At 45.2% G+C, this 27,940-nt stretch overlaps 3 protein-coding genes and 1 non-coding gene across 8 annotated transcripts in view; 2 read left to right on the plus strand and 2 right to left on the minus strand.

Moving 5' to 3' along the window:
* Positions 1-4: 4 nt before the first annotated feature.
* Positions 5-15,232, plus strand: ZNF79 (zinc finger protein 79). Of its 2 annotated transcripts, XM_061433561.1 has the most exons (5): positions 5-90; positions 6,789-6,877; positions 8,866-8,992; positions 9,516-9,611; positions 13,932-15,232. In XM_061433561.1, exons 1-5 carry the CDS (start codon positions 75-77, stop codon positions 15,101-15,103), a joined length of 1,500 nt encoding a protein of 499 aa, XP_061289545.1. In that variant the 5' UTR covers positions 5-74; the 3' UTR covers positions 15,104-15,232. The 2 variants fall into 2 exon arrangements, with proteins under 2 accessions (XP_061289545.1, XP_061289546.1); XM_061433562.1 differs by lacking the exons at positions 5-90; positions 8,866-8,992 and having other exon boundaries at positions 6,796-6,877.
* Positions 15,233-17,057: 1,825 nt separating this feature from the next.
* RPL12 (ribosomal protein L12) lies at positions 17,058-21,179 on the minus strand. Its single transcript, XM_061433568.1, has 7 exons — positions 21,094-21,179; positions 20,482-20,555; positions 18,781-18,879; positions 18,388-18,469; positions 17,724-17,810; positions 17,271-17,383; positions 17,058-17,112 (listed from the first exon to the last, which is right to left on the minus strand). The coding sequence occupies exons 1-7, from the start codon at positions 21,128-21,130 to the stop codon at positions 17,107-17,109; spliced, it is 498 nt and encodes a 165-aa protein (XP_061289552.1). The 5' UTR covers positions 21,131-21,179; the 3' UTR covers positions 17,058-17,106.
* On the minus strand, positions 17,895-18,023 carry LOC133257883 (small nucleolar RNA SNORA65). Its single transcript, XR_009739741.1, has one exon. It is a non-coding gene; the product is annotated as a small nucleolar RNA SNORA65 (small nucleolar RNA).
* An 89-nt stretch (positions 21,180-21,268) lies between the features above and the next one.
* The window catches only part of LRSAM1 (leucine rich repeat and sterile alpha motif containing 1), a 33,932-nt gene continuing 27,260 nt past the window's right edge, over positions 21,269-27,940 (plus strand). For 2 of the 4 annotated variants that reach the window (XM_061433542.1, XM_061433544.1), the window contains exons 1-7: positions 21,269-21,366; positions 21,679-21,914; positions 23,507-23,610; positions 24,121-24,177; positions 24,665-24,709; positions 25,918-25,995; positions 27,063-27,131. In XM_061433542.1, coding sequence (XP_061289526.1) covers positions 23,539-23,610; positions 24,121-24,177; positions 24,665-24,709; positions 25,918-25,995; positions 27,063-27,131 — 321 coding nt within the window. In that variant the 5' untranslated portion in view covers positions 21,269-21,366; positions 21,679-21,914; positions 23,507-23,538. Of the gene's footprint in view, positions 21,367-21,678; positions 21,915-23,506; positions 23,611-24,120; positions 24,178-24,664; positions 24,710-25,917; positions 25,996-27,062; positions 27,132-27,940 lie in introns of those variants that run through there. The other 2 variants (XM_061433543.1, XM_061433545.1) reach the window with 2 other exon arrangements.

Consider the following 27,940-nt stretch of genomic DNA (forward strand, 5'->3'; position numbering starts at 1 on the left):
GGCCTGGGCCCGCAGTGAAGCGACGCCGACCCTCAGAGAACTGCTGGGAGGTGGTGGCGAGAGTTGGGACCCAGATGCTGGAGGAAGGAGGTGAGAAGGAGTGTTGGAGCGGTTCGTGGCTTCCAGCCTGCGCGCCAATACTGCTGTGTGACCCGGTTCCGAACTCAGCTGTTATCCTTTCCACAAGTAGTTGGGGACGGTCCTTTTTTGAATAATTATGGGGTCAAAAAAATTTGAAGAGCTCAGTCCTGAATCCTCTCTTTGAGTATTCTGTTCCTGACTCTGATTTGTGGACGTACCTATGGCATTAAAAAGTAGAAGTGGGCCCTGGAAAGGAAAATGGGGGACGTGCTCAGGGCCTCCTCTATTGCTTCTGACCTTCCAGCCCTCTTGAAGCAACCAGGGATACTCAGAATGGGAGCCTGTTGTCTTCCCGTCATACTGAGGGTGGGTTCAACCCAGTTGGATTGTGAAATCTTGGCGAATCCTGGGAATTTAGAATCAGAAGGATAGGATTCCTGTTTAAGCTGGGGGGTACCAGCCAGGTCTCTTGACCTGTGTTTCTTCATTGAGGGAAAGGTAAAATGACGTTAACTACCTCGTTCACCTCTAAGAACTGTAAGCATCAAATCAAATGATGCTTTTGAAAGCACCTTGAGTGCTTTACAGAACAAATGTGTATGTAATAGTAACCACGGAGCACTGCCGTCCTCCGCTAGACCGAGAATTGGTCTGTCACTCACCGAGTGCAGTTTCGCATCCAGCATTTCATGTTGTCTTCCCTCAGAGACCCGGGAACACAAGCAGGATGGTTATCGTCCTCGCATGGTACCAGAGGTGAAAATAAGTACAATGGATAGGTACAGCTCAGTAAAGTGAAGTCTGTACTAAGACCAGTGTTCAGGCTTGTTTACTTTTTTTAGAGTGGTTTCTGAGGACTACACTAAGACTTTTTTTTTTTTTAATTGAGATTATAATTTTCATGCTATAATATTCAATTTGAAAGTATACAGTTCAGTGGCTTTTATTATGTGTACAAAGTTCGGCAACCATCGCCACTATTTAATGCCAGAACATTTTCATCATCTCAAAAAGAAACTGGCACTACTCCACAGTCTCCTTTCCCCCTAGTCCCTGGCCAGCTAGTCATCGTTCCGTCCCTATGAGTTTGTCTATTCTGGACATTTCATGGAAGTAGAATCATACAGTACGTGTGTCTGGGTTCTTTCATGTAGTATGTTTCAAGATTCATCATGTTGTAACATGAAGAAATGTACTTCCTTTTTATGGCCAAAAATATTCCATCACATGGATTATACCATGTTTTTGTTATCTGTGCCTCAGGTGATGGACATCTGAGTGGTTTCCAGTTTGTGCTATTATGAATAATGTTATAAACATGCATGCAAACCTTTTCTTTTGGACAGTTTTCATTTTGCTAGTGTTTATATAGGAAGCGACAGTTAGAACTGGACATGGAACAACAGACTGGTTCCAAGTAGGAAAAGGAGTACATCAAGGCTGTATATTGTCACCCTGCTTATTTAACTTATATGCAGAGTACATCATGAGAAACGCTGGGCTGGAAGAAGCACAAGCTGGAATCAAGATTGCTGGGAGAAATCTCAATAACCTCAGATATGCAGATGACACCACCCTTATGGCAGAAAGTGAAGAGGAACTAAAAAGCCTCTTGATGAAAGTGAGAGAGGAGAGTGAAAAAGTTGGCTTAAAGCTCAACATTCAGAAAACGAAGATCATGGCATCTGGTCCCATCACTGCATGGGAAACAGTGGAAACAGTGTCAGACTTTATTTTGGGGGGCTCCAAATCACTGCAGATGGTGATTGCAGCCATGAAATTAAAAGACGCCTACTCCTTGGAAGGAAAGTTATGACCAACCTAGATAGCATATTCAAAAGCAGAGACATTACTTTGCCAACAAAGGTCCATCTAGTCAAGGCTATGGTTTTTCCAGTGGTCATGTATGGATGTGAGAGTTGGACTGTGAAGAAAGCTGAGTGCCGAACAATTGATGCTTTTGAACTGTGGTGTTGGAGAAGACTCTTGAGAGTCCCTTGGACTGCAAGGAGATCCAACCTAAAGGAGATCAGTCCTGGGCGTTCTTAGGAGGGACTGATGCTAAAGCTGAAACTCCAATACTTTGGCCACTTCATGCGAAGAACTGACTCATTGGAAAAGACTCTGATGCTGGGAGGGATTGGGGGCAGGAGGAGAAACAGACGACAGAGGATGAGATGGCTGGATGGCATCACCAATTCAATGGACATGAGTTTGGGTGAACTCCGGGAGTTGGTGATCGACAGGGATGCCTGCAATTCATGGAGTCGCAAAGAGTCAGACACAACTGAGCAACTGAAGTGAACTGAACTGCGGGTTTATGCCTAAAGGAGGAATTACTGTGTAGCTATGGTAACTCTGTTTAACTTTCTGAGGAACTAAAAAGCCTGTTGATGAAAGTGAAAGTGGAGAGTGAAAAAGTTGGCTTAAAGCTCAACATTCAGAAAACTAAGATCATTTCCAGTGGCAGTGTATGCGAATTTCAGTTTCTGTACGTCCTCACCAGGCTTTCCTGGCGGCTCAGTGGTAAAGAATCCCCTGCCAATGCCAGAGACACGGATTTGAGCCTTAGTTCAGAAGATCCCCTGGAGAAGAAAATAGCAACCCACTGCCGGGAAATCCCACAGACAGAGGAGCCTGGCAGGCTACAGTCTCAGAGTTAGACACAACTTAGCGACTGAGTACATAGGCATTCACACATCCTCATCAGTACTTTATTTTAATGCGTCTTTTTTATTTTAGCCATCTTAGTGGATGTGAAGTGGTATCTTACAGTGGTTTGATATGTATTTCTCCAGTGACTAAAGATGTTGAGCATCTTTTCATATACTTACTAGCTTTTTGTATCTTATTTAAATATCTACTCAAATCCATTGCTCATTTTTAAGTTGGGTTATTTGTCCTTCTTTGTTGAGTTTTTAATATAGAGAATTCTGTATGTATTTTGGATATTAGACCCTTAGAAGTTGTATGATTTGCAGGTCTTTTCACTTTGATAGTGTCCTTTAAAGCACAAAGTTTTTGATTTTTATGAACTCCCACTCAGTTTTTTTTCCTTGTACTTTTGATATCATGCCTAATAAACCTATTGCCTAATCAGAGGTTATGAAGATTTATATTTTCTTTTAAAAGTTTTAGCTTTTACATTTAAGTCTGATCCATTTGGGATTCATTTTTATGGATGGTGTGAGGTAGGAGTCCAGCTTCATTCTTTTGCTTGTAGATATCCAGGTGTCCCCCTCTATTTTATTGAACAGAAATTTAATTTCTTCACTCTTGTTGAAAATAAGTTGTCCATAAATGTATGGATTTATTTCTGGACTCTCAGTTCTTCTTCACTGATCTGTCTATCCATTACCAGTACCACCCTACTTTAATTACTGTTGCTTTGTGGAAAGTTTTGATATTGTGAATATGAGTCTTCCACCTTTTGTTCTTTTTCCAGATTGATTATTCTATGTCCCATGCATTTCCATATGAATTTTAGGAGCACCTCCTAAATTTTTATTGAACAAAACAGCTGGGATTTTGATAGGACTGCCTTGACTCCAAATTAATTTAGTGAATTTTGCAATCTCAGGATTATTGTTTTTCAGTCCATGAACATGGAATGGCTTTTCATTTATTTAGATCTTCTGTAGTTTCTTTTAAAAATATTTTATTTTATTTTATTTATTTTTTTTTTTTTTTTAAGTTTTTGCTTTCCATTGTCTTCCCAGGTGCCCAGATCCACAGCTGCTTGAACAGAGTTGACATTCAATCAATAGATATTTTGTGTTGAATTCCTTCATCCATTCAATACTTAATTTTTTTTTCAATACTTAATTTTTGACCAGCTTCCAGGCACTGAATTAAGCACCAAAGATAAAAATTTGCCTTGCCTCCAAGAACTCAAGTTCAGTGAGGAAAAAAGATCAAACCCTTGAGTGATTTCAATATAATGTGATATGTACCATGAAAAGTCATACACAGGCTTCAACTTCAGCCTGGGTGGGAGTGGAGAGTGAGAAAAGGCAGATAAAGGCAGTTGAGAAAGGGTTCCAAGAAGAGGTACCTACTGTGTTGAGTCCTAAGAGCCAACGAGGTGGCAGTTGCCCAGTGAGTGATGAGGAAGACAGGCAACAGCATGTACACTGGCCCCAGGGCCATGACCTTTAATTGCAGAAGACCTCTAACTTTAGGAGTTCAGTGAGTCTCCAGACTGTGTAAGAACGTGGAAGGAGCTGGGACATGAAGAGATTTGGAATGCCAAGGAACCACTGATGGTCTTTATACTTGGAAGCACAACTGCACCTCTAAAGCTATTGTTGAAAGATTGTTGTTGAATCACGCGAAGACACCGGGATTCTTGGCCCCCGGAGGAGAAGAATTCAATCCGGGGCCAGAGACGAGGCTTGATCGCTCAGAGCTTTTGTGTAATCAAAGTTTTATTAAAGTATAAAGGAGATAGAGAAAGCTTCTGACATAGGCATCAGAAGGGGGCAGAAAGAGTACCCTTAAAAATATTGTATAGTTTTCACAACTGACAGAGGATTAATTTCCAAAATATACAAGCAGCTAATATAACTCAATACCAGAAAAACAAACAACCCAATCAAAAAGTGGGAAAAAGACCTAAACAGAGATTTCTCCAAAGAAGACATACAAATGGCTAACAAACACATGAAAAGATGCTCAACATCGCTCATTATTAGAGAAATGAAAATCAAACCTACAACGAGATATCACCTCACACCGGTCAGAATGGCTATCACCAAAGTCTACAAATAATAAATGCTGGAAATTGTGGGGGGGAAAGGGAACCCTCTTGCACTCTTTGTGGGAATGTAAATTGATACAGCCACTATGGAAGACGGTATGGAGATTCCTTAAAAAATTAGGAATAAAACCACCATATGACCCAGCAATCCCACTCCTAGGTGTACACCCTGAGGAAAAAAAAATGGAAAAAAACAAATATATCCCACTGTTCATTGCCACACGGTTTACAGTAGCTAGAACATGGAAGCAACCTAGATGTCCATCGACAGATGAATGGATAAAGAAGTTGTGTTACTTATACACAATGGAATATTACTCAGCTATAATAAGGAATGCATTTAAGTTGGTTCTAATGAGATGGATGAACCTCGAACCTATTATACAGAATGAAGTACGTCAGAAAGAGAAAGATAAACATTGTATTCTAAATGCATATTTACGGAATCTAGAAAAATTATACTGAAGAATATATTTACAGAGCAACAGTGGAGAAAGACATAGAGAATAGACCTATGGCATGGGGAGAGGGGGAGATATATGGAGAGAGAGTAACATAAAACTTACATGACCATCTTTAAAATAGCTATTTTTAAAAATACTTTGCTGTGTGGCTTAGGAAACTCATATAGGGGCTGTGTATCAACCTAGAGGGGTGGGATGGGAGGGAGACGAAGGGAAGTTCAAAAGGGAGGGGATATATGTATGCTTATGGCTGATTCTTTTGCGGTTTGACAGAAAACAACAAAATTCTGTAAAGCGGTTATCCTTCAATAAATAATTTTAAAAAATTATTTAAAGAATCAGACAAAAGATTTTTAAAAAAATTTGGTAGTTTTCAGTGTAATGTCTTGCACTTCTTATATTCAGTTTATTCCTAGGTGTTTTGTTCTTTTAATGCTCTTTTAAGTTTCGTTTCTAGATTGTTTATTGCTAGTTATAGAAATGTAGTTGGAGAACTATTTATTCAATTCTTTGCCCATTTTTAATTGAGTCATCTGTTTATTGTTTGTTCACATTGTATCCTGCAAGCTTGCTGAACTTGTTTAGCTCCACTAGTTTTTCCTGTTGATTCTTAGGATTTTCTGTGTACAAAATCATGCTATTCACAAATAGAGTTTAAGTTTTCCTTTCCAATCTGGATGCCTTTGATTTGTTTGTTTGTTTGCTTGATTTTGCCTAAGTGCTCTGGCTAGAAATTCCAGTGTAACACTGACTAGAACTGACAAGAGGTGACATCTTTGTCTTGTTCCTGATCTTAGAGGAAAAGCATCAGTCTTTAGCTCTGGGCTTTTTGGAAATGGCTCTTATCAAGTTGAAGTCCCCTTCTGTTCCTGGTTTATTGGAGGTGTTTTATAGCAAAAGGTATCAGATTCTCTTAAATAGCCTCTTGGCGTTTACTGAGGTGATCGTATGGGATCCCCTCCTCCCACCTTTGTATTAATATAGTATATTATAGATTGCTTTTCCTGTGCTGAAGCAACCTTGCATTCCTGGGGTGAATCCCACCTGGTCACTACCTCTTCTTTTGATTAAGCAAATGTCTTTAATTTGCAGAGCCACTTTCTCCAAAGAACTTAATTGATAATAGTTGTAAGCTGTATATTTACACTCCAGGCATTGTGTCAGCTGCTCTGTCTGCGTTTGCATCTTCACAGGAACTTTACAAGGGATCACATAGCGAAGTTGCTGGGAAGTGGTGGATCTGGAATGCTTGCGAGTCTTTACGCTTTAATGCCTCTCTGTGTCTGAGTGGATTGATGGAACTTCTGAGCTGGAAAAGGAAATGCAAAAATTTATACCCCATTGCAGTTCTGCAAATTCAGCCCCACTGAGCCCTGGGACCTATAATATCATCTGAACACGCTCTTCAGAGTGAGAATGTGAGGCTTTCTAGTTTGGTGAGCTGTGAACTTTTTTGCCTCATTGGTTTCTTTCTCTTCCTCCAGAACCACCTTCTCCAGACCCTGCCCTTCTTCAAGAGGAAGACACAGAGGAGGAAGGAATGGCAGCTGGTCTCCTCACAGCAGGGCCCCAAGTAAGTTGGAAATTTACTCCAAGAAGCAATCTTTAAAAAAAAAACAAAACTAAGGGCGCTTTTGGTTTTTGATTACAAAAGGCACTCATGTTCTTTGTAGAAACCCTGGAAAATGTAGACAACATACTACCCACCCCCCAAGTCACCCTCACTCCTACAAAGAAATAACACTTAACATTTTGATTTGTGTCCTTTTAGATACTTTTGTTGTTGTTGTTTTCCCAGAGACGATTTGTCCTGCTTATTAATATTTCCCCCATTTCATTAAGAGTATTTTACAGAATTATTTCCAATAAACTCCATTTCATAGTCCTTCTGTGAAGGTAAGAACTATCTTCTCCCTTTCTTTTTCTTGACTAGGAATTGGTCTGTCTTCATTTTTAGAAAGTCTGCTCTTGGATTTCCTCATCAATTCCAATCTTTATTAAAAAAAAAATTTTAGTAGTTTTATTTTTTTGCTTCTGCTTTCCTTAGATTTATTTTAAAATTAATATTTTTAACCTCGTGAGTTGAATCCATAATTTATTTTCTTCCTTTTTTGTTCAGATATATTGAATGTTTTTGGCTGTAATCTTAATTTTTTTAGATGTGCCAAAATTGTGGCTTTGGTTTCTTGTCTGCACATGTGGCTGGTCTGTGCCCCATGGAGGATAAAGTTTGTGTCCCTTCTCCACACAAAACATGCAGGTATAGTGTAATTGCAGGGTGTAGGACTTTACAACTCTATAAGCTCAACATTATTAACTTACTCATTTCTTCCATACCTTTATTTTTTGGTTTATTTTGTATTAACTCTGTCAGCAACTGAGCTATTTAACATCTCTCACGGCTGTCATATTTTAAATTTCTCCTTGTATTTCCTACAGTTTTTCCCTTATGAATTATATATTTGTTATTTGGTTCATAAGCCTTATATCTTCATAGTGGATTTTACTCTCTTGATTTCTATAAAAAGACCCCCCCATGTTTTTAAATATTTGATTATTTTTAAAAATGACCCTCCGTCCCATTTAAAGCATTTCTCAGTGTGAAGATGTATTGGAAGGACAGGTAAAATTAGAAATCAGGAGATTAGTTAAGATTTGGGAAATGCTACTGGCTTAAAACAAGGCAGTGGTAGGTGGGTGGACAGAAATGTGTGAATTCTCATGCTATTGGGGAGGAAGAATGAACATGCAGTTGACTTGTGGGGAACTGCAGGGAACGGGAAGATAACATCCAGGTGTCTGACATGGCCAGCAAGGTACATGAAGGTACCATTTCCTAAGCTGATAATAGATAAAGATGTCCTTGCCTCCATGCCTGTGCTCACGATGCCTCCCCTGCCTTGGATAGCCTTTTCTTTCTCCATCTGAGGAACCTGCTCCTTCAAGTCCAACTTGGTGGTTGCCTTCTCTCTCTGTGGTCTTCCCTGAGTGTCCTACCCCTGCCCTCCAACTAGGATTCCTCTTCCATTATCCTAGTAACTAGAATATCCCTCTCTTTCACACATTGTTACAGGTGGTTGCAAACATGCCTGGCTCTCCTGCTTACTGTAAGATGTCTGAGTTCATGGGAATATTTATTAAATGTTCCACAAACATTCATCATTCACGTTCTTTGCTGATTTGCAGCTGATTCCTTGCCACATAAAGTCACACATTCTAATTTTGTTTTCTCTATGTTGGTACTTTTAATTCCCGAGCACCTGTTAGTTTCTGCCCAATTACTGCTCATAATATACATATATTTCTTTCTATTTATATATAAAGTCTACAAGAATAATACACATTGAAGACAGAGAGACTGTTATTTATTTTCATGCATCAGTGTCCAGTATAGCATTAAGCATATAGGAAGTGATCAGTGGCGCTTTTCTGGAACTACCCCAAGTCCTTTCAGAGACCTTTAATAGGTTCACTAACCACCACACCCAGAGCCGCCAGCCTCCCTCCCTCCTCACATTCTAAGGGCTCTGGGCAAGAAGGACACTGTGCTTGTTCTTTCAGGGATCCACACCTTTCAGCAATGTGACTGTAGATTTTACCCAGGGGGGATGGAGGCAGTTGGCCCCTGCTCCGAGGGACAGGTTCGAGGAAGGGATGCCAGAAAATTCCAGAAACCTGGTCTTACTGGGTAAGGAAACCATTCAAAATTCAGAATTTGTTCAGTTCTGAAAATCTGTGGTACTTCCCAGTCTTGAGTGAGCCTGGGTGGCTCTGATGCACCAGAGGGACAGTGTTTTTTCCTCCCCGTTCACTAATGAAAGGTCTCTGCATTCTGGGTTGGGAAAGAGGCAGTTTCATTTTGTTCCCCCTCGAGGCTGTACCTCCACATTTTCTTCCTTCCCAGGAGGGGTCCTCCATAGTCAGTAAGTTCCCACCTTCCTAAGTAACTTGTTTTATGGGCTTGCTTAGCTCTCTGACTTGACCCCTCCTTGAGGCTATTTCTTTATCTCTTTTCTGAAATGCTGTACCAAGACCAGCACCATCATGTGTCTTATTTACTGCTGTGTCCCCTAGTGCCCAGCACCAAGTCAGTGCTTAGTATATTTATTGAGTGAATGAAATGAATGGCCTGTTTCATCTCCCCCAGTTCTGGGTAGCTCTTTATACTTAGGGCAGATCTCTAAAGTCCACTTCTTTTCCCCTTTAAATAGGACTTCCAGTGTCCCAACCTGGTATGAACTCCCAGTTGGAACAAAGGGAAGGTTCATGGATGCTCGAGAGAGACGGCCTAAGGAACGCCTGTCCAGGTGAGTGAGCAAGGCAGAGTCTCAGGAGCAAAAGCCCCTTTGAAAAAATTTGAAAATTTTAACAACAGGGGAGGTAAGTATTGCTATCTCACTTTTGTAGATGAGGAAAATAAAGCTGAGAGAGGCTGACTCACTGGTTCAGAGCCTCCCAGCTAGAAAGTGGCCAGGCTGGGTTTGAAGCAACACCAATCAGACTCCAAAGGCCTCTGTTCCATACCATCGCCTCAGTCTCCCCAAGCTGGGAGGTATTTGGAAGCACAGGTGGTATTGCTGGCCCCCAGGAAATGAGAGTCATCTTTGCTGGCCCAGCACATTCCCTGCTTCAGGTTCACCTCACTGAGGATCTCAGGTGCCCACCTTTACCCATCCTTCAGCTGTGACACCTGCTGCTGCTCCCCTGTCTGACTGACTCTTTATTGAATTCTGCACCCCATCTTCACAGCCATGCTGGAATTTTCTAAAGAGCTGACACTAAGAAACTGAGGAAAAACAAAAGCACAGGAAACCATGGTTTCTATGTATGTTTATGTCTTACTGCTCATCTAAGGCTGCTCACTCCACCCTCACCTTCATATTTCAGCCCTTGCAGGTGAATGACCTCCGGCAGGGCAGCTACTTTTGATATTTTGAAACTTAAAGCATCAGAGGTACAAATGAACTTAACAGCTTTAAGGTGACAAAATTTAAAATTTTTCTAAAAATTCAGCCTAATGCTTTTATATCTGATTATGGTTGCTATAAGTCAATGAAAACAAAACAAAGCCTCTGGCTTATTTTCCACAGGGTTTATCTGCACTCTCTTCTTCCCATTTTAGCCTCTCTCTAAGCAGCCTGTCACATGTCACCTCAGTCCTTGTAACTGCAGGCACCATTCACACTTGCTGAAATACTTCCCTTCACAGGGAGCCTGACTCCGCTGCTGCTTCCTTCCCCCTCGCCACACGCCTTCCCAGCTCACCATCCTTTTTAGGCAGGACCTTTTCCCCTGAGTCCTGAGACCCTGTATAGAACTTCAGAGATGGAATGCAGGGTTTTATGGCAGTAACTGCATTTTCCTGGGAAAGGGCTTCTTCAGTCTCAGAGGGGTTCTGAAGAAGATTCAGATCACCAAGTTACGAGAAACAAAAGTTGGGGAAAGGTGTGACCATGAAAAATCTGTGCCTTAAGGTATTAGAGTAGAGTACTAGTGTGGAAGCAACTTTGGATATGGACCCATGAAAGATATTCCAGGAGCTGGCTTGCTGCATATCAAGTACATGGATTCAGAGTAAATCACTAAATTGTGGTCATCTATTTCTATATCTCAAAAATGTGGATAACAAAACCTGTCTTACTTGACACACTAATACATATGAAAAAGCTGTTGACAGTGTAGGACTGTATTAATTCTGTGATAAGTGAAGTGATCGGAGGAGTTTTAAATCCGGCTGTTAGAGTAACTAAAACACTGCCCCTGGGGGTGTTCCACCTCTGCTCTGAGGCCCCACAGAGCACCTGGGCATCGCCGAGCCTCATAGGCGGGTTCAGGGTTCCCTGTTATTCCATCCCAGCCTTCCACAGTAACAGACAGACCCAGGGCTTGGATGTGCCTTTGCCTCACTCCTTGGTCCATGCCTGGGGTTGTTTATTAATAGCAGTTGGAGGTGCAACAGAGGAGAAGATTGAGTCCCTGCTTATATACTAGCGAGGAACATAAATAAAATGAGTAAACAAAGTAACTGGTAGAATGTTGAATAGTGGTGAGTACTGTAAGAATGGGAATACTAGTGAAGGCTATTCTAGATTAGATGAATAGGAAAGACCACTTTGAGGAGGTGACATTGGAGCTGAGATCTGAAGGAAGAGAATGAGCCAGCTGTTTGAGTTTCTGGATAAGGAACATCCTGGGCCACACTGTGTGTTGAAGCTTTGAGTGGAAATGAGTTTTAACTTGTGTTAGGATCAGCAGACCCTAGGACTCAGTAAACAAAAGAGAGTGCCGGGCAGAGCAGCAGATCATATAAGACTCAGAGGCCATGGAAGACGTTCAGGTTTTATCCAAGGAGGAAGATAGGAAGCCACTGAAGGTGTTGAGCACAAAAAGGATAATGTTTGATTTGTGTTTGAGAAGATAACCTGTGGAGACTAGGCTTTCAGGGTTAAAGACCAGAAGCAGGGAGATCAGTTAGGATATAACAATAAGAGGATGGTGGTGGGTCAGGACAAAGATTCAGGGCATACTTGGTGTTACAGCCAACAGGACTCACTAGGGATTGGATATGAGAGACAAGGCATTAACGGTGACTCTGGTCTGAGCAGTTGGGTGAATGGAAAGGCTGACTAAGTCGCTGACTAAGTCACTGACTAGAAAGGGAAAATCACCACTTCTATCTTTGGGTATATTTGGTTTGATATATTATTAGACTGTCTTATACAGGAGCCGGCACTCAGGGAAGAGGTGAGCTGAGGCAAGACAGTTCATGAACATCACATGGTCTTTTTTATTTGGTCCCTGTGGCCGGGCATGCCATATCTTAGTTCCCCAACCAGGGATCGAACCTGTGCCCCCTGCAATGGAAACACAGAGTTCTAACTTGTTAGTCCTAACCTAACCTTAATTGCTCCTTTCTCCTACTGTTTCTTTTATTACCACTTTTCTTCTTTCCATCTTTCACTCAGATAAGACAGTCAGTTTTTGAGAGCTGTCAGAGTCATCTAAGGCCTAATACCAAGTGACATAGAGATACCCTCAACCCGAAACAGGGACTTCTGTGCTCTTGGTAGACTGGGCTTCAAATGCACATGCAACTTACAGGGAAAACTGCTTAATGGGAAACATATTTACAAGACAGAGGTTCAAGATAATAACAAGCAGTCATAGAATACTTGCTGTTTCTCAGGTGTGTTCTGGGTCATTTGTGTTTTAGCTTATTTAGTTCTCATAATTCTGTAAGAGAGCTACATTCACAGATAATAAATCCAGGGTATAGTAATTTGCCCAAAGTCGTATCAATAGTAGGAGGTAGGGCCAAGATTTGAACCCAGGCAGCCTGGGTTGAGGTTCTCTATAGAAATTCAAATACAGGGCACCTGAAACTAACCTGTTTTCTTAAATAAGGTAGAAACAGGAAGAACCATTTCAGGAAAATTGACCCTTGAAAAAAGAAGCTCCATTGCCCTCCCTAAAACTCCACTCCCCTTAGCTATAAGCTCCTATGGAGACAGACAGAGATGTCTGGGACCAGAGGGTTCAATTAGTTTTAACGCTTGCCAAATATTATACGTTAACTCACACTTTAAAGTTTTCTCTTAAAATGAATGTGGTCCCAAACAACCCAAAGACAACACAGCTTACCTTCACATTATATAGTTTGCCAGGGTTTTTTCAATAAATACCTTTCTACAAAAGGAATTACAGTGCATGGATTACACACATGACTTAACTGCTAAATAGTGGCTCTTGATTGGCTATACTATAGTCATTCCTTGTTATTAAACATTTAGGTATTTGCTTTTCATTTGACAAATAATGCAGTGTTGAGAACAAATGATGTCAGTGCAGCTCTGTGTGATTTCTCATTCGTTCCTCAGGATAGGTTCTTACAAGTGGATTGCTGTCCAGAAAGCTCGTCCCTGTTTATGCAGCCACACAGTATGTGACATCCCACCTGCTACACCCTTACCAGCACTCTAGGATTAACCATTTTTTTTGAAATCTTGCTGATTTGATAAGGTGAAAACATTCATCCTGCTGGCATCAGTCATAAGCTTTTTAAAGTGAATTATCAAAACCTGGTAAAGTAGGTTGCCCAAAACCATACTGAGAATTGTGAGAGTAAGAAGATAGCTCAGGACAACCCCAGGACTTGGCAAAAGCACAGGAGAGGTGTGCGTCTGGGGCAGGCTCAGGATCCACTGCTGTTGTTTAGGAAAGGGAGCAGAGGGTGCTCATGTCTCTGAAAAGTTTTCTGGTCACACAGTTTAGAACAGAAGCATCCTGGGGCTTCCCTGCTGACTTACGTGGTAGAGAATCTGCCTGGAAAACAGGCAGCCCAAGTTCAATCCCTGGGTCGGGAAGATGCCTTGGAGAAGGGAATGGCAACCCACTCCAGTATTCTTGGCTGGAGAATCCCATGGACAGAGGAGCCTGGCGGGCTACAGTCCATGGGGTCACAAAGAGTCGGACTGAGCAACTAACACTTACATACACATCCTGGGTGAAGGGAGTGAAGCATGGAACCAGTCCGCAAACAGGCTTAGCCCAGCTCCTTCAGCCTTCATATTGCAGTATCTTCTACTGCCAAAAGAATTTTTAAAATTACTTTTCTAAATTTTCTTCAGATTGGAAGATTATATCTGAATCACCACCTGAGCAAGACATTTCTGAAGAATCATTCCAAGATCCAAGTGTAGAGATGCCTTCTGGGGTATCAGAGCACAGAAACAGTGAACTGGGGAAGAGCCTCAATATGAGACCAGTCCTTTCTCCACAACAGAGAGTTCCTACAGAAGTGAGATCCCATAAATGTGACACACACGCAGAGAGCTTTGGGAATAATGCAGGTACAGTTAAACCTCACAGAGTGAAGCCGTACACGTGTAACGAATGTGGCAAGGCCTTCAGTTATTGTTCTTCCCTTTCTCAGCATCAGAAGAGCCATACTGGGGAGAAGCCATATGAGTGCAATGAATGCGGGAAGGCCTTCAGCCAGAGTTCATCTCTTATTCAGCACCAGAGGATTCACACCGGAGAGAAACCTTATAAATGCAGTGAATGTGGGAGAGCCTTCAGCCAGAACGCAAACCTCACAAAACACCAGCGAACTCATACTGGAGAAAAGCCCTACAAATGTACCGAGTGTGAGAAAGCCTTCAGTGACTGTTCAGCCCTTGTTCAGCACCAAAGAATCCACACTGGAGAGAAGCCTTATGAGTGTAGCGACTGTGGGAAGGCATTCCGCCACAGTGCAAATCTTACCAACCACCAGCGGACTCACACAGGGGAGAAGCCCTACCAGTGCAGAGAATGTGGGAAGGCCTTCAGCTACTGTGCGGCGTTTATTCAGCACCAGAGAATCCATACGGGGGAGAAACCCTACAAATGTAACGCTTGTGGGAAGGCCTTCAGCCAAAGTGCAAACCTCACAAACCACCAGAGGACTCACACTGGAGAGAAACCCTACAAGTGTAGTGAGTGCGGGAAAGCATTCAGCCAAAGTACAAACCTTATAATCCACCAAAAGACTCACACTGGAGAGAAACCTTATAAATGTAATGACTGCGGGAAATTCTTCAGTGAGAGCTCCGCCCTTATTCGGCATCATATAATTCACACAGGAGAAAAGCCCTACGAGTGCAATGAGTGTGGGAAGGCATTTAACCAGAGCTCATCCCTTAGTCAGCATCAGCGAATTCACACTGGTGTGAAACCCTATGAATGTAGAGAGTGTGGGAAGGCCTTCAGGTGTAGTTCAGCTTTCATTAGACATCAGAGACTCCATGCTGGAGAGTAACTGGGAACATAACGGAAGTGGATGGGGACCTGACTGGTAATTCGAAGGCATCTGGGGACATCTGATGTAGAGGCTTAGCCCAGAGCCACATGCAAAAGCACCTTGTAATAGTCACTGTTTTACACCTTGCATGTGGTGCTCCTTTATCAACACTTGGTAAGCACAGACTGCCCAGCTCCAATTACACTGTTTCAAGATTTACCTTTAACTTAGAAACCTTGGTTTATACAGCATGAGTGAAGGACTTGGTTTGTACTTAAAAGGCCAGGTATCTTGCAATGGTCTGTCGTAGTCATCTCTGCTTGAATGAACCAAGAACAGTGGCTGGGAATAAGTACTCCCTGTAACAGGGCCACTAAGGTATCAGTGGGGGAGTGGAGTCATGTGAGGATGAGGATCCCAGGGCCAATTGTTGCTAGAATGGGGATGGAAGACTCCCTGATGCACACAGCCTGCACTTCCTGAGCTGTTCAAGGGAACTGACAAGTGTTTAGTTACTACTGTCAAAGCCAGGTTGAGGGTGCACCTTCAGCAAGGTGCCTACCTTTAAATGGAGTCCCTGTGGGAGGGACGCCTTCCCTGGTGGCTCAGCTGGTAAAGAAGCTCCCTACAATGCAGGTTCCATCCCTGGGTTGGGAAGATTCCCCTGAAGGAACGGCTACCCAGGACACAAAATAAAAGTTATCTTCTTCCACCTGGAGATAAACCTAAGGCTATTAACTTATATTGTAATATGTATAGTTAACAATAGTCACTTACTTTCACTTTAGAGGGATGGCTAACAAGACGGGCCATCTGATGGCAGCCATGCTGTCCTGGGTCATTTTTCTTTTTCCCGTCTTCCTGACAGCCCAGTTATTTTGGATCAAGCTCTTGAGCCTGTTGGCCTGCTTCTTTCTCCTTTGTGCCAGCAGTGTAGATCCTAGCTGCTATAAATGGCTTCCCTGGTGTTCTTGATAGGGATGCTTGATTCCTTAGTGGTCTACTAAGATGGTTATCACCCAAGGCCTCCAGCTCTGATTCCTTGGTAACTTTGCCCCATGTCTTGGAACCTTTCCTCACTTCAGAGATCTCAGTCCTTTCCAGTAAAGGAAGTTTTCCACAACTGCTTGGAAACCTAAGCTTCCCTGGTGGCTCAGACAGTTAAGTATCTGCCTGCAATGCGGGAGACCCAGCTTCAAACCCTGGGTCAGGAAGATCCCCTGGGGAAGGAAATGGCAACCCACTCCAGTATTCTTATATGGGGAAATCCTATGGACAGAGGAGCCTGGCAGGCCACATATAGTACATGGGGCTGCAAAGCATCTGAGTGCACACACAAAACACAAAAATGGGAGAGGAAAGCAAACAGAAATGAAGATCGTAGGGCTGCCATTCCTAACCCCTTTTAGTTAAGTACCCAGAAAGAAGCCCCTTCCAGGTTGCTATTTCAAACTTTTGTCTCAGAACTTAGTGTTTGATGTTCATTTGTTGCATATCAAATCAAGTGAGGAGCTCTACATAGAACATCAAAGAGAACTAAGGGAAAGACAAAGGAGAGGCTTGAGAAAAAAGTCTGTTACTAGTTTAAAGTAAACCCCGAGGGTTTAAACCAGGAACTGCTAACTACATTAGTAGACTTAAACCTCACTTTTACATCAACTTGAGACCAATCAAGGACCATAAACATCAGGTTTTTTGGTTGTCCCATCAGTAATTCTGAGCCCCAGCTGTGTGCTGGGATGAACAGCAAAGCCTTGGGCCTGCAACCCACCAACTGAGTAAACTGGTTTGGGAAGAGCTCCTTCTACACATATTTTCTGTTATGTTCAACTCCCAAGTTTTCTTTCTGCCCAACAGTATTTTCTTGAGGACAGAATTCTGTTGTCAACAGGCTGCTGCTTCATCTGTCACGTTGGCCCCAGTGACCACAAAGGCTAGGCTTCCCCCCCAAGGAAGAAGCTACATCAGAAAGTCCACTGGTTGTCAAATGATCCTTTATTTTCCTTTTTCCTTTGCAGTTCTTAACTCTGTGGGGAAAAAAAAGAAACCTCTCAATAACAGGACAAAAAACTTTATCCCCACTATTGAGCATTTCTAGAACTTTCTACAGTATCTCAAAGGATACATTAGCTCCACCCCCAGTCTTCACCTTAATTTTAACCATATCAGTGCAGAAGTAACTTACAGCGGGGCACTCCACTGCACCACTGTTGATATCATCAATGATGTCATGAGGGTGGCGGCCATCAACATTGCAGCCCACAGACTGGGCGGTCCCCAGGATCTCTTTAATGGTTCCTGTCATTAAGAAAAGGTGGAATCAGAGGGGAAGTCAGTCCCTCGCTATTCTCAGATACCAGAGGGGATAAAGGTGAGGAGAGGAACAAGGAATAACTATTTTATGGATTACAGGAATAATTATTACTGCTCCCCTAATCCAAAACTCAGCACTCAGTATTATTTAAAAACTCCAAGTGCAAAACTGGCCACAGATCCCATGATACCCAGACTCAAACCAAAAGACACTCCAATTCTAGGTCTTACAGAGTAAAAAAATCCCCTTCTAATTGGGAAAAAGCCACCAAACGAATACATCTCAAGTTACAACTAAAGTGGCCCCAAACTGTTCTGCTCTTACCAGAAAGTTCTCTAGCTAGAGACCGATGCCGCATCTGCCGGGCAATGTTGACGATCTCATCAAAAGTAATGTTTCCACTGTGCTTAACTGCAGAAAAGAAAAAAGACCAAAAGCTTTGTTACCACCTGAGGCCAGGGCAGACCACAGTCCATCTTCCCTCATCCATTTCTAGCCTGTTCCCATGCTTTCGGCACAGAGTCATCCACATGAAGAACAACCCTGTTTCCTAAGCTGGGGTTATTTTTAGCTCACCACTGGATTGCACCAGCCAACAGAAAACTGGTCAGGTGCAGTGGCGGGTGGCTAGACACAAAATCAAGTTTTGCTAACCTTACATGGAAGGGACTGTTTTGAAGAGAAAAAAGTGACTGAGGTTGGTTAAAGCTGTCCATATGTCATCCAGCTAGGAAGCTGCCCTTCCCCAATTATTGGTTATCTGTTTCTTCACCCTGTTTGACAGTTCCCTCCTGTAAATTCTGAGGGGATCTGTTCCACGCCAGTAACTGGGGAGAGCCACAGGGCACTTGGTGGCAGTGCCTGGCTCTGTAACAGCTTAACATCGAACACCTGTGCCATCCCTGTTTCCTTAAAGGGAGCAAGCACAGCTGTCTATTACATTGGACACACCACCACCCACAAATTACCAGGGGGAAAAACCACTCACTGTTTTTCTGCTTCTTTCTGTCCCTTGGTGGTTCCTTGAGGGCTTTGATGATCAGGGCAGAAGCAGAAGGTACCACCTCAATCTGCAGAAGAGATTCTCCATGTGAATAAGCCCTATGCCACCCTCTAACAAGAAAGAACCAGTAATACAAGCACTTTCGCTCTCAGGAACCATGGGCCAGACACTGTTTACCAAATGTACATTCAAGCTAATTTTCACAACCAGAAACACAGCCTACCCTACCCCAGAAAATGCTGATTTGCTCAGTGTCTCAAAAGTGAGAAGAGTTAATATTTAAACCATGCTCTTAAAACAGCCCTCCCCACAAATAAAACTGCTTTTAGCACCTGCCTCCCAGGTATCCCCACCTTTGCCTTCCCTCAAACCAAGTACCTGGGCTTGTCTGTTCTGAATGGTCAGTTTCACTGTAATCCTCAGACCCTTCCAATCACCAGTTGCCTTGGCGATGTCATCACCGACCTTTTTTGGAGACTGTAGAAATAAAAGGTATATAATCACACTGTGCCCTAACCAAAACTGATCTGAAAAATCTACCCAGTCCCTCTCACTTGGCGGCACACGAGAAGGCTTTCTGAAACACGTTTAACTGTGCCTACCTAATCAAGGTATCACCATAATTAAACTGGAAAAATGAGGTTTAGTTTATCCAAGGCTGCAACCTTGAGGTTTAAGGCCACAATGGGGCCAGGTCCCTTACCTACCCTTTCCTAAAGATCTATGTGGTATCTTTTACATTGGATCACCAGGGGATCTTTAAAGATACCACGTTCCTGGTGTCTTACCAATCCTAGTCAACCTATGAGGATGCGGTCTGGGCATCTGCACTTTATAATTCCCTGAAGAGGAGAATTATATAAAGGAGGTTAAGCAATGAAGAATTGAAGCTTTTGAACTGTGGTGTTGGAGAAGACTCTTGAGAGTCCCTTGGGATTGCAAGGAGATCCAACCAGCCCATCCTAAAGGAAATCAGTCCTGAATATTCATTGGAAGGACTGATGCTGAAGCTGAAACCCCAATCCTCTGGCCACCTGATGCAAAGAACTGACTCATTTGAAAAGACCCTGATTCTGGGAATGACTGAAGGCAGGAGGAGAAGGGGATGACAGAGGATGAGATGGGTGGATGGCATCACCGACTCAATGGACATGTTTGAGTAAGCTCCGGGAGTTGGTGATGGACAGAGAGGCCTGGTGTACTGCAGTCCATGGGGTCGCAAAGTCGGACATGACTGAGCAACTGACTAGAGATGTGTCCAGTGAGCACTAGCTGAGCTAAGGGACAAGGCGGCCACTGCTTAAGCAAAACCATGATGGGATAACTTTTCTGACAGAAGACCACTGCCCAAGAAATAAAGACCTAATTATATTCAAGAAAAAAGGAGACGAATTAAGTCCAACCCTACGTGTTAGTCACTCAGTCGTGTCCGACTCTCTGCAACCCCATAGACTGTAGTTCACCTGGGATTTTCCAGGCAAGAATACTGGAGTGGGTTGCCATTTCCTTCTCCAGGACAGTAGGTAAAGCCAAGAGTATGAATCAGTAGATTGAAAGCAGAATTAATACTAGCAACTGTAAAGCGGCTGCACACAATGCGGGAGACCCGGGTTCAATCCCTGGGTCGGGAAGATCCTCTGGAGAAAGAAATGGCAACCCACTCCAGTATTCTTGCCTGGAAAGTTCCATGAACAGAGAAGCCTGGTAGGCTACAGTCCATGGGGTCACAGAGAGTTGGACACAACTGAGCGACTTCACTGTAACGTTCACAAAGGTCTTCATTTCATACCCCATTCAATCCTCCAGCAGCCATATGCCTATTTCCCTAAAAACAGACCAAGTTATCACTCTTGACTTCAAAAACCTCCTCTATCCCATCCCTCATGTACCCTCAGAGCAGCAACTAAGACACACTGGAAAACTACAGGTTCAAAGTATCAGATTCCACCTTTATATACAACCTTTCTGCGGCAGCTGGTGCCAGTTCAGTGGCTTGGAGGCCTAGTAAGGGATGGCAATCTGTCCCTGTCAACGGCACCTCAGAGGCAACCCTAACCCTAACCCCCGAAGATGACTTACCAGACCCAGAGGGCCGATCTTGGGGGCCAGGGCAGACGTGGCACCGACTTCCCCACCGGTGCACCTCAGGTACACTGGAAGAAAGAATGAATTAGTGCCTCCGCAGAAGGGGCTTCCAAATCACAGCTCTCCCTCCGCAGTCCTCTTGGCGGAAAAATGCCAAGAGCCTCAGCGGGAAGCAAGGCACGACACCCCTCCCGCCAAGGCGAGAACCGCTCCAAGCACCACGTGGGACGGCGGCCTTGGGTTCGGCCACCGCTGCCGAAGCCCACACCGCATCGGTTTGGGGGCAGCCCCGCCGCCAGCCAACCCAGTTTAGGGAGAAGCGCCCGGAGACAAACCTTACCCTAAGGCGTGCGGGCTGCGAAGCCGCCACAGGTCGTCCGGTCCTCCCTCCCCATCTATACGTGGGGAAGCCGAGGCCCAGAAAGAACAAGAGACTCGACCACGACCGCACAGCGCCCTGAACGCAGCACCAGAGGGCAGGCCCCTAGGAGGCAGCGGCCTTGAGGCCCGACGTGGGAAAGGCCATAGCGGCGGGGGCCGCGGGCCGGACGGAATACGGGGAGGGATGCCGCATCCCGAAGCCCCGGCCACATCTAAAGCACGCACCGACTTTTATCTCGTTGGGGTCGAACTTAGGCGGCATGGTGGAGGCGGCTGGTGTCGGATGAACCCGGATTCGGGACGACCGAAGAAAGTTGCACCTCTGCCTCCCCCGAGCCGAAAGCCGAAAGACCGGAAGGTGGGACTTTTGCGCCGGATATAGACCCAAAAGCGCGACTGTCGCGAGAACTGCCGTCTCCGCCCAACCTTCCACCGACGCCCTTGCTGCCATATTGCTTGTGGGCAGGCACCTGAGCGGCTGGAGAACCCGGCACTGCGGTGAGCTGTGGCTAGGGGGTCTGAAGAGGGGTTCGGGGCAGTTGTCCCTGAGAAGGCAGACAACAGAGGACTGCTCCCGAGATCCTAGGTCCCGCTGTTCCCCATTCTCCCTTATCCTGAGGGTCACCCCATAGTCCCAGTCACCCAATCCCAGAGCCCCGCCCCTCTCCTAAGGGTCCGCATCGCATTCCGAGACCTCTCGGCCACAGCGATCTCGGACCACCTTCTAATTCCTTCGTGATGTATGCATTTTAGCTATTAGAACAATTTTGTTAAGAGTCTAAATCCGGTCCAACTCTTAACTCTTTTAAGATTCTGCGGTCTTCGGTCTCAGACTTCGTCATCCTGGTCTGCATGACTTTCTGAGATTCTGAATTTCGATCCCCAGTTCCTTCGTTTGGAGGAGACCAGACTCTGCTCAGCAGGGGATGTGCAGTGCCCGGTGGCCTGCCACCCCACGTCCATGACCAAGCCCTGCGAGTGATCGGCCTGCCTTCAGGTCCACCCGAGGGAACAACCATCAGGGACCTATTTATCTGCACAGCAAGGTTGGGCACTGCCCACTCCAGGCTGGGGAGGACGGGTGTGGCTCTTCCCATGTAGGCTGGACGTCAGGGAGGGGATGGATGAGAAATGGACATCAGGGAGCAGATAGGGAAGAGCTGGTCTTCTAGGAGGGATGGAAGAGAGGTGGCCATTGGGGAGGAAGTGAAGGAAGGTTAGTCATTGGAGAGCAGAAGGATAAGAGCTGGTCATTAAGGAGAGATGGGGGAGGGCTGGTTTTAAATTATTCCCCATCCCTGCAGACAGGTGGGGCGACAAGAGGGGCCTGAGCCAGCCCTGCAGGCTAGGCCAGATCCCCAGACAGCCCACGCCTCTGTTGGCAGAGACCTGTGATCTCTGCCACTCCCCTGAGGAGGAGGTATATGTCTTCTTCAACTGCATCTCCACCCGGGTCCCTTTCTGCCTGGCTCTTTCTACTGTCCTAGGCCCTGAATAAATGTTTGTTAGATGTATGGTGGTATGTGATTACCACTGTGCCAGGTACTGTGTTATGGGCTTTACAAATATGGAAATCACTGGCTCCAAATAGAACCAGGTGTTGGGAACATTATATTACTCACACTTTACAGATGAGGAAACTGAGGCTCAGAGAGGTAAACCAAGCAGACATGGCTGGTGGGTGGCCGGGCTGGGATTCAAAAACAGTTAAACAAACAAAATCATCCCAGAGTCCATGCTGTTAGCCATAAGCTTCTGTGTATGAGTGCATCCTGACCCACTGATGTTCCATATCAAGTGCTGACATTTTCTGATACCGGGCAGGCAGTGAGCTCAGGACCGTGTGTACTCAGTGTGTGCTAAGTTACTGAAGCACCAAGGAGTTGGGCAAACTCCGTGGGATCAGGACTTGAAAGAGCAGAGGTTCCAGACTGGTTTGGACTACAGTCCAGCTGTATAACCAGATAGCTGAACTTGATGAGCATCACTTTTGTTACTATAAAGAGGGCTTTGGTGAGAATCAAATGGGATCATAATAACTGGGAGAGTGGCAAATTACCTGAGAATTGCTTTTGAATTTTTATGTATTGATAATTCAGAAACCTCTTTGGTTACATTGTAGTTGAGTTCCCCAGGATCAAGGACAGAGCTGGCTAAAGCCATGCAGCATCTGGTGGTTTGCTGATGCCACTCTGATAGTGTTTCAGGGGTTAGAAGTGATTCATTAGCCAAGGCTCTCAGAGTCCTCAAAGAGCCTCCTTGAAGAGGACCTGAGGAAATGTCTCCAGATCAACCCCTTTGTCTAACCTGGAGGAGAGATGGGGGCCCTGAACGGGAATGGGTATGTCAGGGGCTCACAGTGGGTCAGGGGCAAATGTGGGCTCAAAGCCAGGTCACCTGGCTTGCTGTTGTGCTTTTCTACATCCTGCTGCTGCTTGTTTAGTCAACAAAGAACAAATGGTATTGAGCACCTACTGTGCCAGGCTCGGGGCACGGATGGTCAAGATGGACATGGCCCTGCCCTCAAGGAGCATATAATCCAGCAGATGAGCTCTGTGCTCTTGTTACTGTGCTCTGTCCAGGGTGTTGGGGGGCGGTGACAGATGCCCCAGGCCCTCATCCCTCTCCTCCGCCCTAGTGTGGTGAAGATCGCTCTAGAAAAAAGGAAGGATGCCACTCTTCTTCCGGAAGCGGAAACCCAGCGATGAGGCTCGGAAACGCCTGGAGTACCAGATGTGTCTGGTGAGGGAAATGGGTTTCCTCCCAGTCTATGCCCATCTCCACCTCCGCCCCAGGCAGCAGGGCTCCATGCTGCACTTCCCCTCTGCAGACTGACCACACTTGGTGTGACTTGTTCACACTCTTCCCTGCTGAACCTCAAGCCCAGTTAAATCCAGGATCATTGGTGCACCTTCAGAATGGACTAGCTGAACCAGGAGGGTGTCTGCGATTCTTTGAAGCCATTAATCCTATGTTTCTTTGCCTGATTTGTGCACCCTGGAAGGATGTTTTGCTCGAACCCTTTTCTTTTTCTTTCTTCTTCTTTTTTAAACTATTTATTTATTTGCCTGCACTGCGTCTCAGCTGCGGCACGCTGGCTCTTTTAGTTGTGGCATGTGGGGTTTGGTTCCCTGACCAGGGATTGAACCCCGGCCCCCTGAATTGGGAGTGCGGAGTCTTAACCACTGGACTACCAGTAAAGTCCTGGAAACTGCCCCCCACCGGCTTTTTTTTAATTCTTTTTATCCCTAGGCAAAAGAAGCTGGAGCAGATGACATTCTTGACATCTCTAAATGTGAACTCTCCGAGGTAAAGTGGGGTGGTTGGTGTTGTGCTTGTGAAGTTTGATCTGCTCTCTTTCTGGCTCTGCTGTCCCTGGGAAACGATAGATGTGGACTGAGACTTTTAAGAGGCCAGAAGCTCTAGTCAAGAGATGTTTCCTTAGCTTTTGTTCTTGTGAAAGAAAACTGAGATGATCTTTTGGCCTCAGCATGGTCTTCAAGAGTCACAGAGTCCAGAAAATGCACCCACAGATTCCTGAGGCCTTGGGAGAGCCTGGGATTCTCTGTAGGACATCAGAAATCTGTCTTTTGCCCCTCGGAGTTCATGATGGGGATGGGGTGGGTAGTTGGGAAAGTCACCCGACAGCTGATTGGAGGGGGTGACCACCCGGTGCGGCTTCCTCCCAGCCTTCCCAGGGCTTAGACTTACTTACTTCCTGTCCCTTCTTCCTGCCACTCAACAGGTTAAACACTGGCAGGAGGGGAGGCACTGATTCTTCTTTATCTTATTTTAGATTCCATTTGGGGCTTTTGCAACATGTAAAGTTCTGCAGAAGAAGGTGAGACGGATCTACGTTTTCAGAAAATTATTCATGGCATGTTTGCTTGTTTGAAATCAGGTGGGGATCCTGGCATAGACATCCCTCTTCTCTTTGAATGGCACACTTTCCACCTGCAGCAGGTGTCCTCACAGGGGAGCAGGCCCTGGCATCAGGCAGCTCTGGCTGGGCCCCTCCTGAATTGGGCAACTTCCTTACACTCTTACATCTCAGTTTCTCCATCTGTGAAAGGAAGACATCCGTCGTTCTCCACTCGCAGAGCTATTATGAGAATTAAATGAGTGACAGGGAGGTAGAGATAAAGATGTAAATGGCCTGAGTAGAGTGCCTGCCACATAGTGGACACTGAATAACCACATTGTTATTAATAGTAAAAATCACACTCATTTCATTTTGGTCAATTAGGGAAGGTTAAGAGTGGAATGAATGATTTTTCAGAAAGGCATTGCAGCCTTGAATGCAGGTAGGTAACAGTATTCTAAATGAAATGTCTAAGAGCAGGTAGGTAAAATGTGTTCTATGCCAACAGGAGTGGCTTGACATTGGAAGTATCCATGCAGGTGTCAACGCCTAACAAAAATAGTAGCATGTGACTCTGATTGAGCGTCTGACCATGTCCCAGCCCTGGGCTGAGTGCTTACTGTCTGTTAGCTTGTTAGCAGCCCTCAGAGGCAGGAGTTTATCATTCTCTGTTTTCCACAAGGGGCTTCCCTGGTAGCTCAGTGCTAGAGAATCCACCTGCTGATGCAGAGTTCGATCCCTGGGTCAAGAAGGTCCCCTGGAGAAGGAAATGGCAACCCACTCCAATATTTTTTCCTGGAGAATCCTGTGGACAGAAGAGCCTAGTGGGCTACAATCCATGGGGTCACAAAGAGTCAGACACGACTGAGAGACTAGACAACATCAACAACATTTTCCACAAGATGCTGCTGAAGCTGAGGGACGTTAAGGTCGGGACAGCTGCAAGGGGATCCCTTCTCAGGATGGAAGGAAGAATTAGACCTCTGAGGTCCCTTTCAGTCTTGAGATTCCAGAGTTTAAGGTCATCTGGTTTTCCCGTGTTTGGAAACGTCGCTTGTGATGTCCACAGGAGAGAGCACTGGGCCGGGCTGACTGCTGGTGTCCAGTGTGTGCCAGCTGCCCCGCCTCCAGCCCCCCTCCCTGCAGCTCTCCTTCAGCCTAACATGCCGAAACTCTTTCCCACGCAGGTGTTGATCGTCCACACAAATGTGCTCACCTCCCTGCTCCCTAAATCCTGCAGCCTCCTGAGTCTCGCCACCATCAAGGTACCGGGGCCCTGCTCCCAGGGGGCAGCCAGCACGCCCCTCCAGTCACGTCTCGGCTGTCAGAGTTTATGCCAGATGTGCCTCACGTCATCGGGACTCTGGGCATGATCAGCATGGTCTGGGCTTGTGTGCGGTGAGGTTGCAGAGAGAACCAGCTGTAAGCCCTGCCCTCAGGGAGCTTACCCGCTAGGTGGAAAGGCAAACCATAAACTCATAGCAAGCGAACTGGCAGAGAACAGGGAGACCGATGGGCCCAGACAAGAAGCAAGAGGAGGCACGCCAGGCACCGTGTGGCCAGTGCGTGGAGGCGCGGTGAGCTGAGTGACTCCCTCCCAACAGCTCCCCCAGGACAGAGGCTGGGACGTGGTCACAGTGGACGGGAGGCAGGACCCCCGGGCTGTTCCCCATAAACTTGAGCTGTGACCGAGGCTATGCACGTGGCAGTGTAGAGACTGGCAATGGAGGCATCAAAGTGATTTTTATTGCTAATGCTGGTGTGTAGGGACTAGGGGTAGTTCTTACTTCTCTTTATTGTTCTGGTCCAACATGCTTTATTTTTATAAGCAGAAGAAAGATAACATTAAAAAGCTTTCATGTTCATGTATATTTATATTTCATATATATATATTATATATATATATCGTACTCCATTTTGCTCATTTTCATTGTTAAAATATTAGCAAATACAGTTAAGCATAAGGAAAAACATAATTTCACACTCTGTCAATATTTTGATATTGATTGAGATTGATTTTGATTGAGAACTGCTATCAATATTTTATTGCATATTTGGTAGTCTTTTACTATGCAAATATATATCTAGACTATGAGGAATTTTCAACATGAATATGTACACATACTGGATAAATAAGAATTAAATGGTATAATACTTAAAAAAAAAAAAAGATGGAGTGGTCCTTTAGTTGGGGAGGAAGGGGTTGGTACTCTTGGTTTGAACACCAGAGGCACGGAGGCGCCCCTACCACACCCTGTCTCCCTGGAGCCTGAAATCACGGGGGCTTTCTCAGTCAGGGACTTCGGGTGTTCCACTTGTTTCCCTTCTGCAGGTTCTGGATCTTCATGATAACCAGCTGACAGCCCTTCCCGATGACATAGGGCAGCTGACGGCCCTGCAGGTACGGCTGCAGGAGACACAACCCACCTCTGACCCCCTAAGTAAGAAACTGCAGCCGCACAGACCCAGAATGTTCTGGTCATGCTCCAGCCAGGGCTTAGGTGCCCCTGGCTTCTCCACCTTTACTACTGAGATGCCCAGGGGTGGCGTCAGCCTTGCAGTCTGGGCTGTGGGCATCTCTCCACCGAATTTTTGGCATGTGCGTTGGGATTGCATCATTAGCTTCCACAACTTTACAGAAAAAGAGCACCCAGCGAGTCCACCATTTCCAAGTGATGAATTCAGCTCTCTGGCTCAGTGTCTCACTTCCGCTTCTTGTCAGTGGCAGCCCCTGCATTTATCGAGCGCCCGCTGCATGCCAGCACCAAGCTAAGCATTTCACTTGCATCGTCAACCAATTGCTCACAGCCCCTCTTTGAACACATGTCAGCATCATCCCCAGTTCACCGAGAAGGACGGACCGTCCATTTTTACACATGAATTTTTGTATAATTGGTGCATTCACAGTTCTGTAACTTTTGGATACCTGATAAGAATAACTTACAGCCATCCTTTGGTTCATCGAATGTTCATCTGCCATGTTATTTTTAACGTGCGTGCCTTCCCATCGTATCGGTTTATTTTTAATGGTTACTTTATGTGTCATCCTGGCGGCCTCGCTCACCTCACGGTGCCACCCATCAGCCCAGGATTCAATCCCCGCTCCACCAGCTGCTGGCCCTGCAGCCTCAGGCAGGTCCCACTGCCTGTATGCAGCTCAGCTTCCTTCTGTTCACTCCAGGATAACAAGGCTTCATTACGTGCCCCCTC

The sequence above is a fragment of the Bos javanicus genome, chromosome 11 (assembly GCF_032452875.1).
Source record: "Bos javanicus breed banteng chromosome 11, ARS-OSU_banteng_1.0, whole genome shotgun sequence".
In the NCBI taxonomy this organism is placed as follows: Eukaryota; Metazoa; Chordata; class Mammalia; order Artiodactyla; family Bovidae; genus Bos; species Bos javanicus.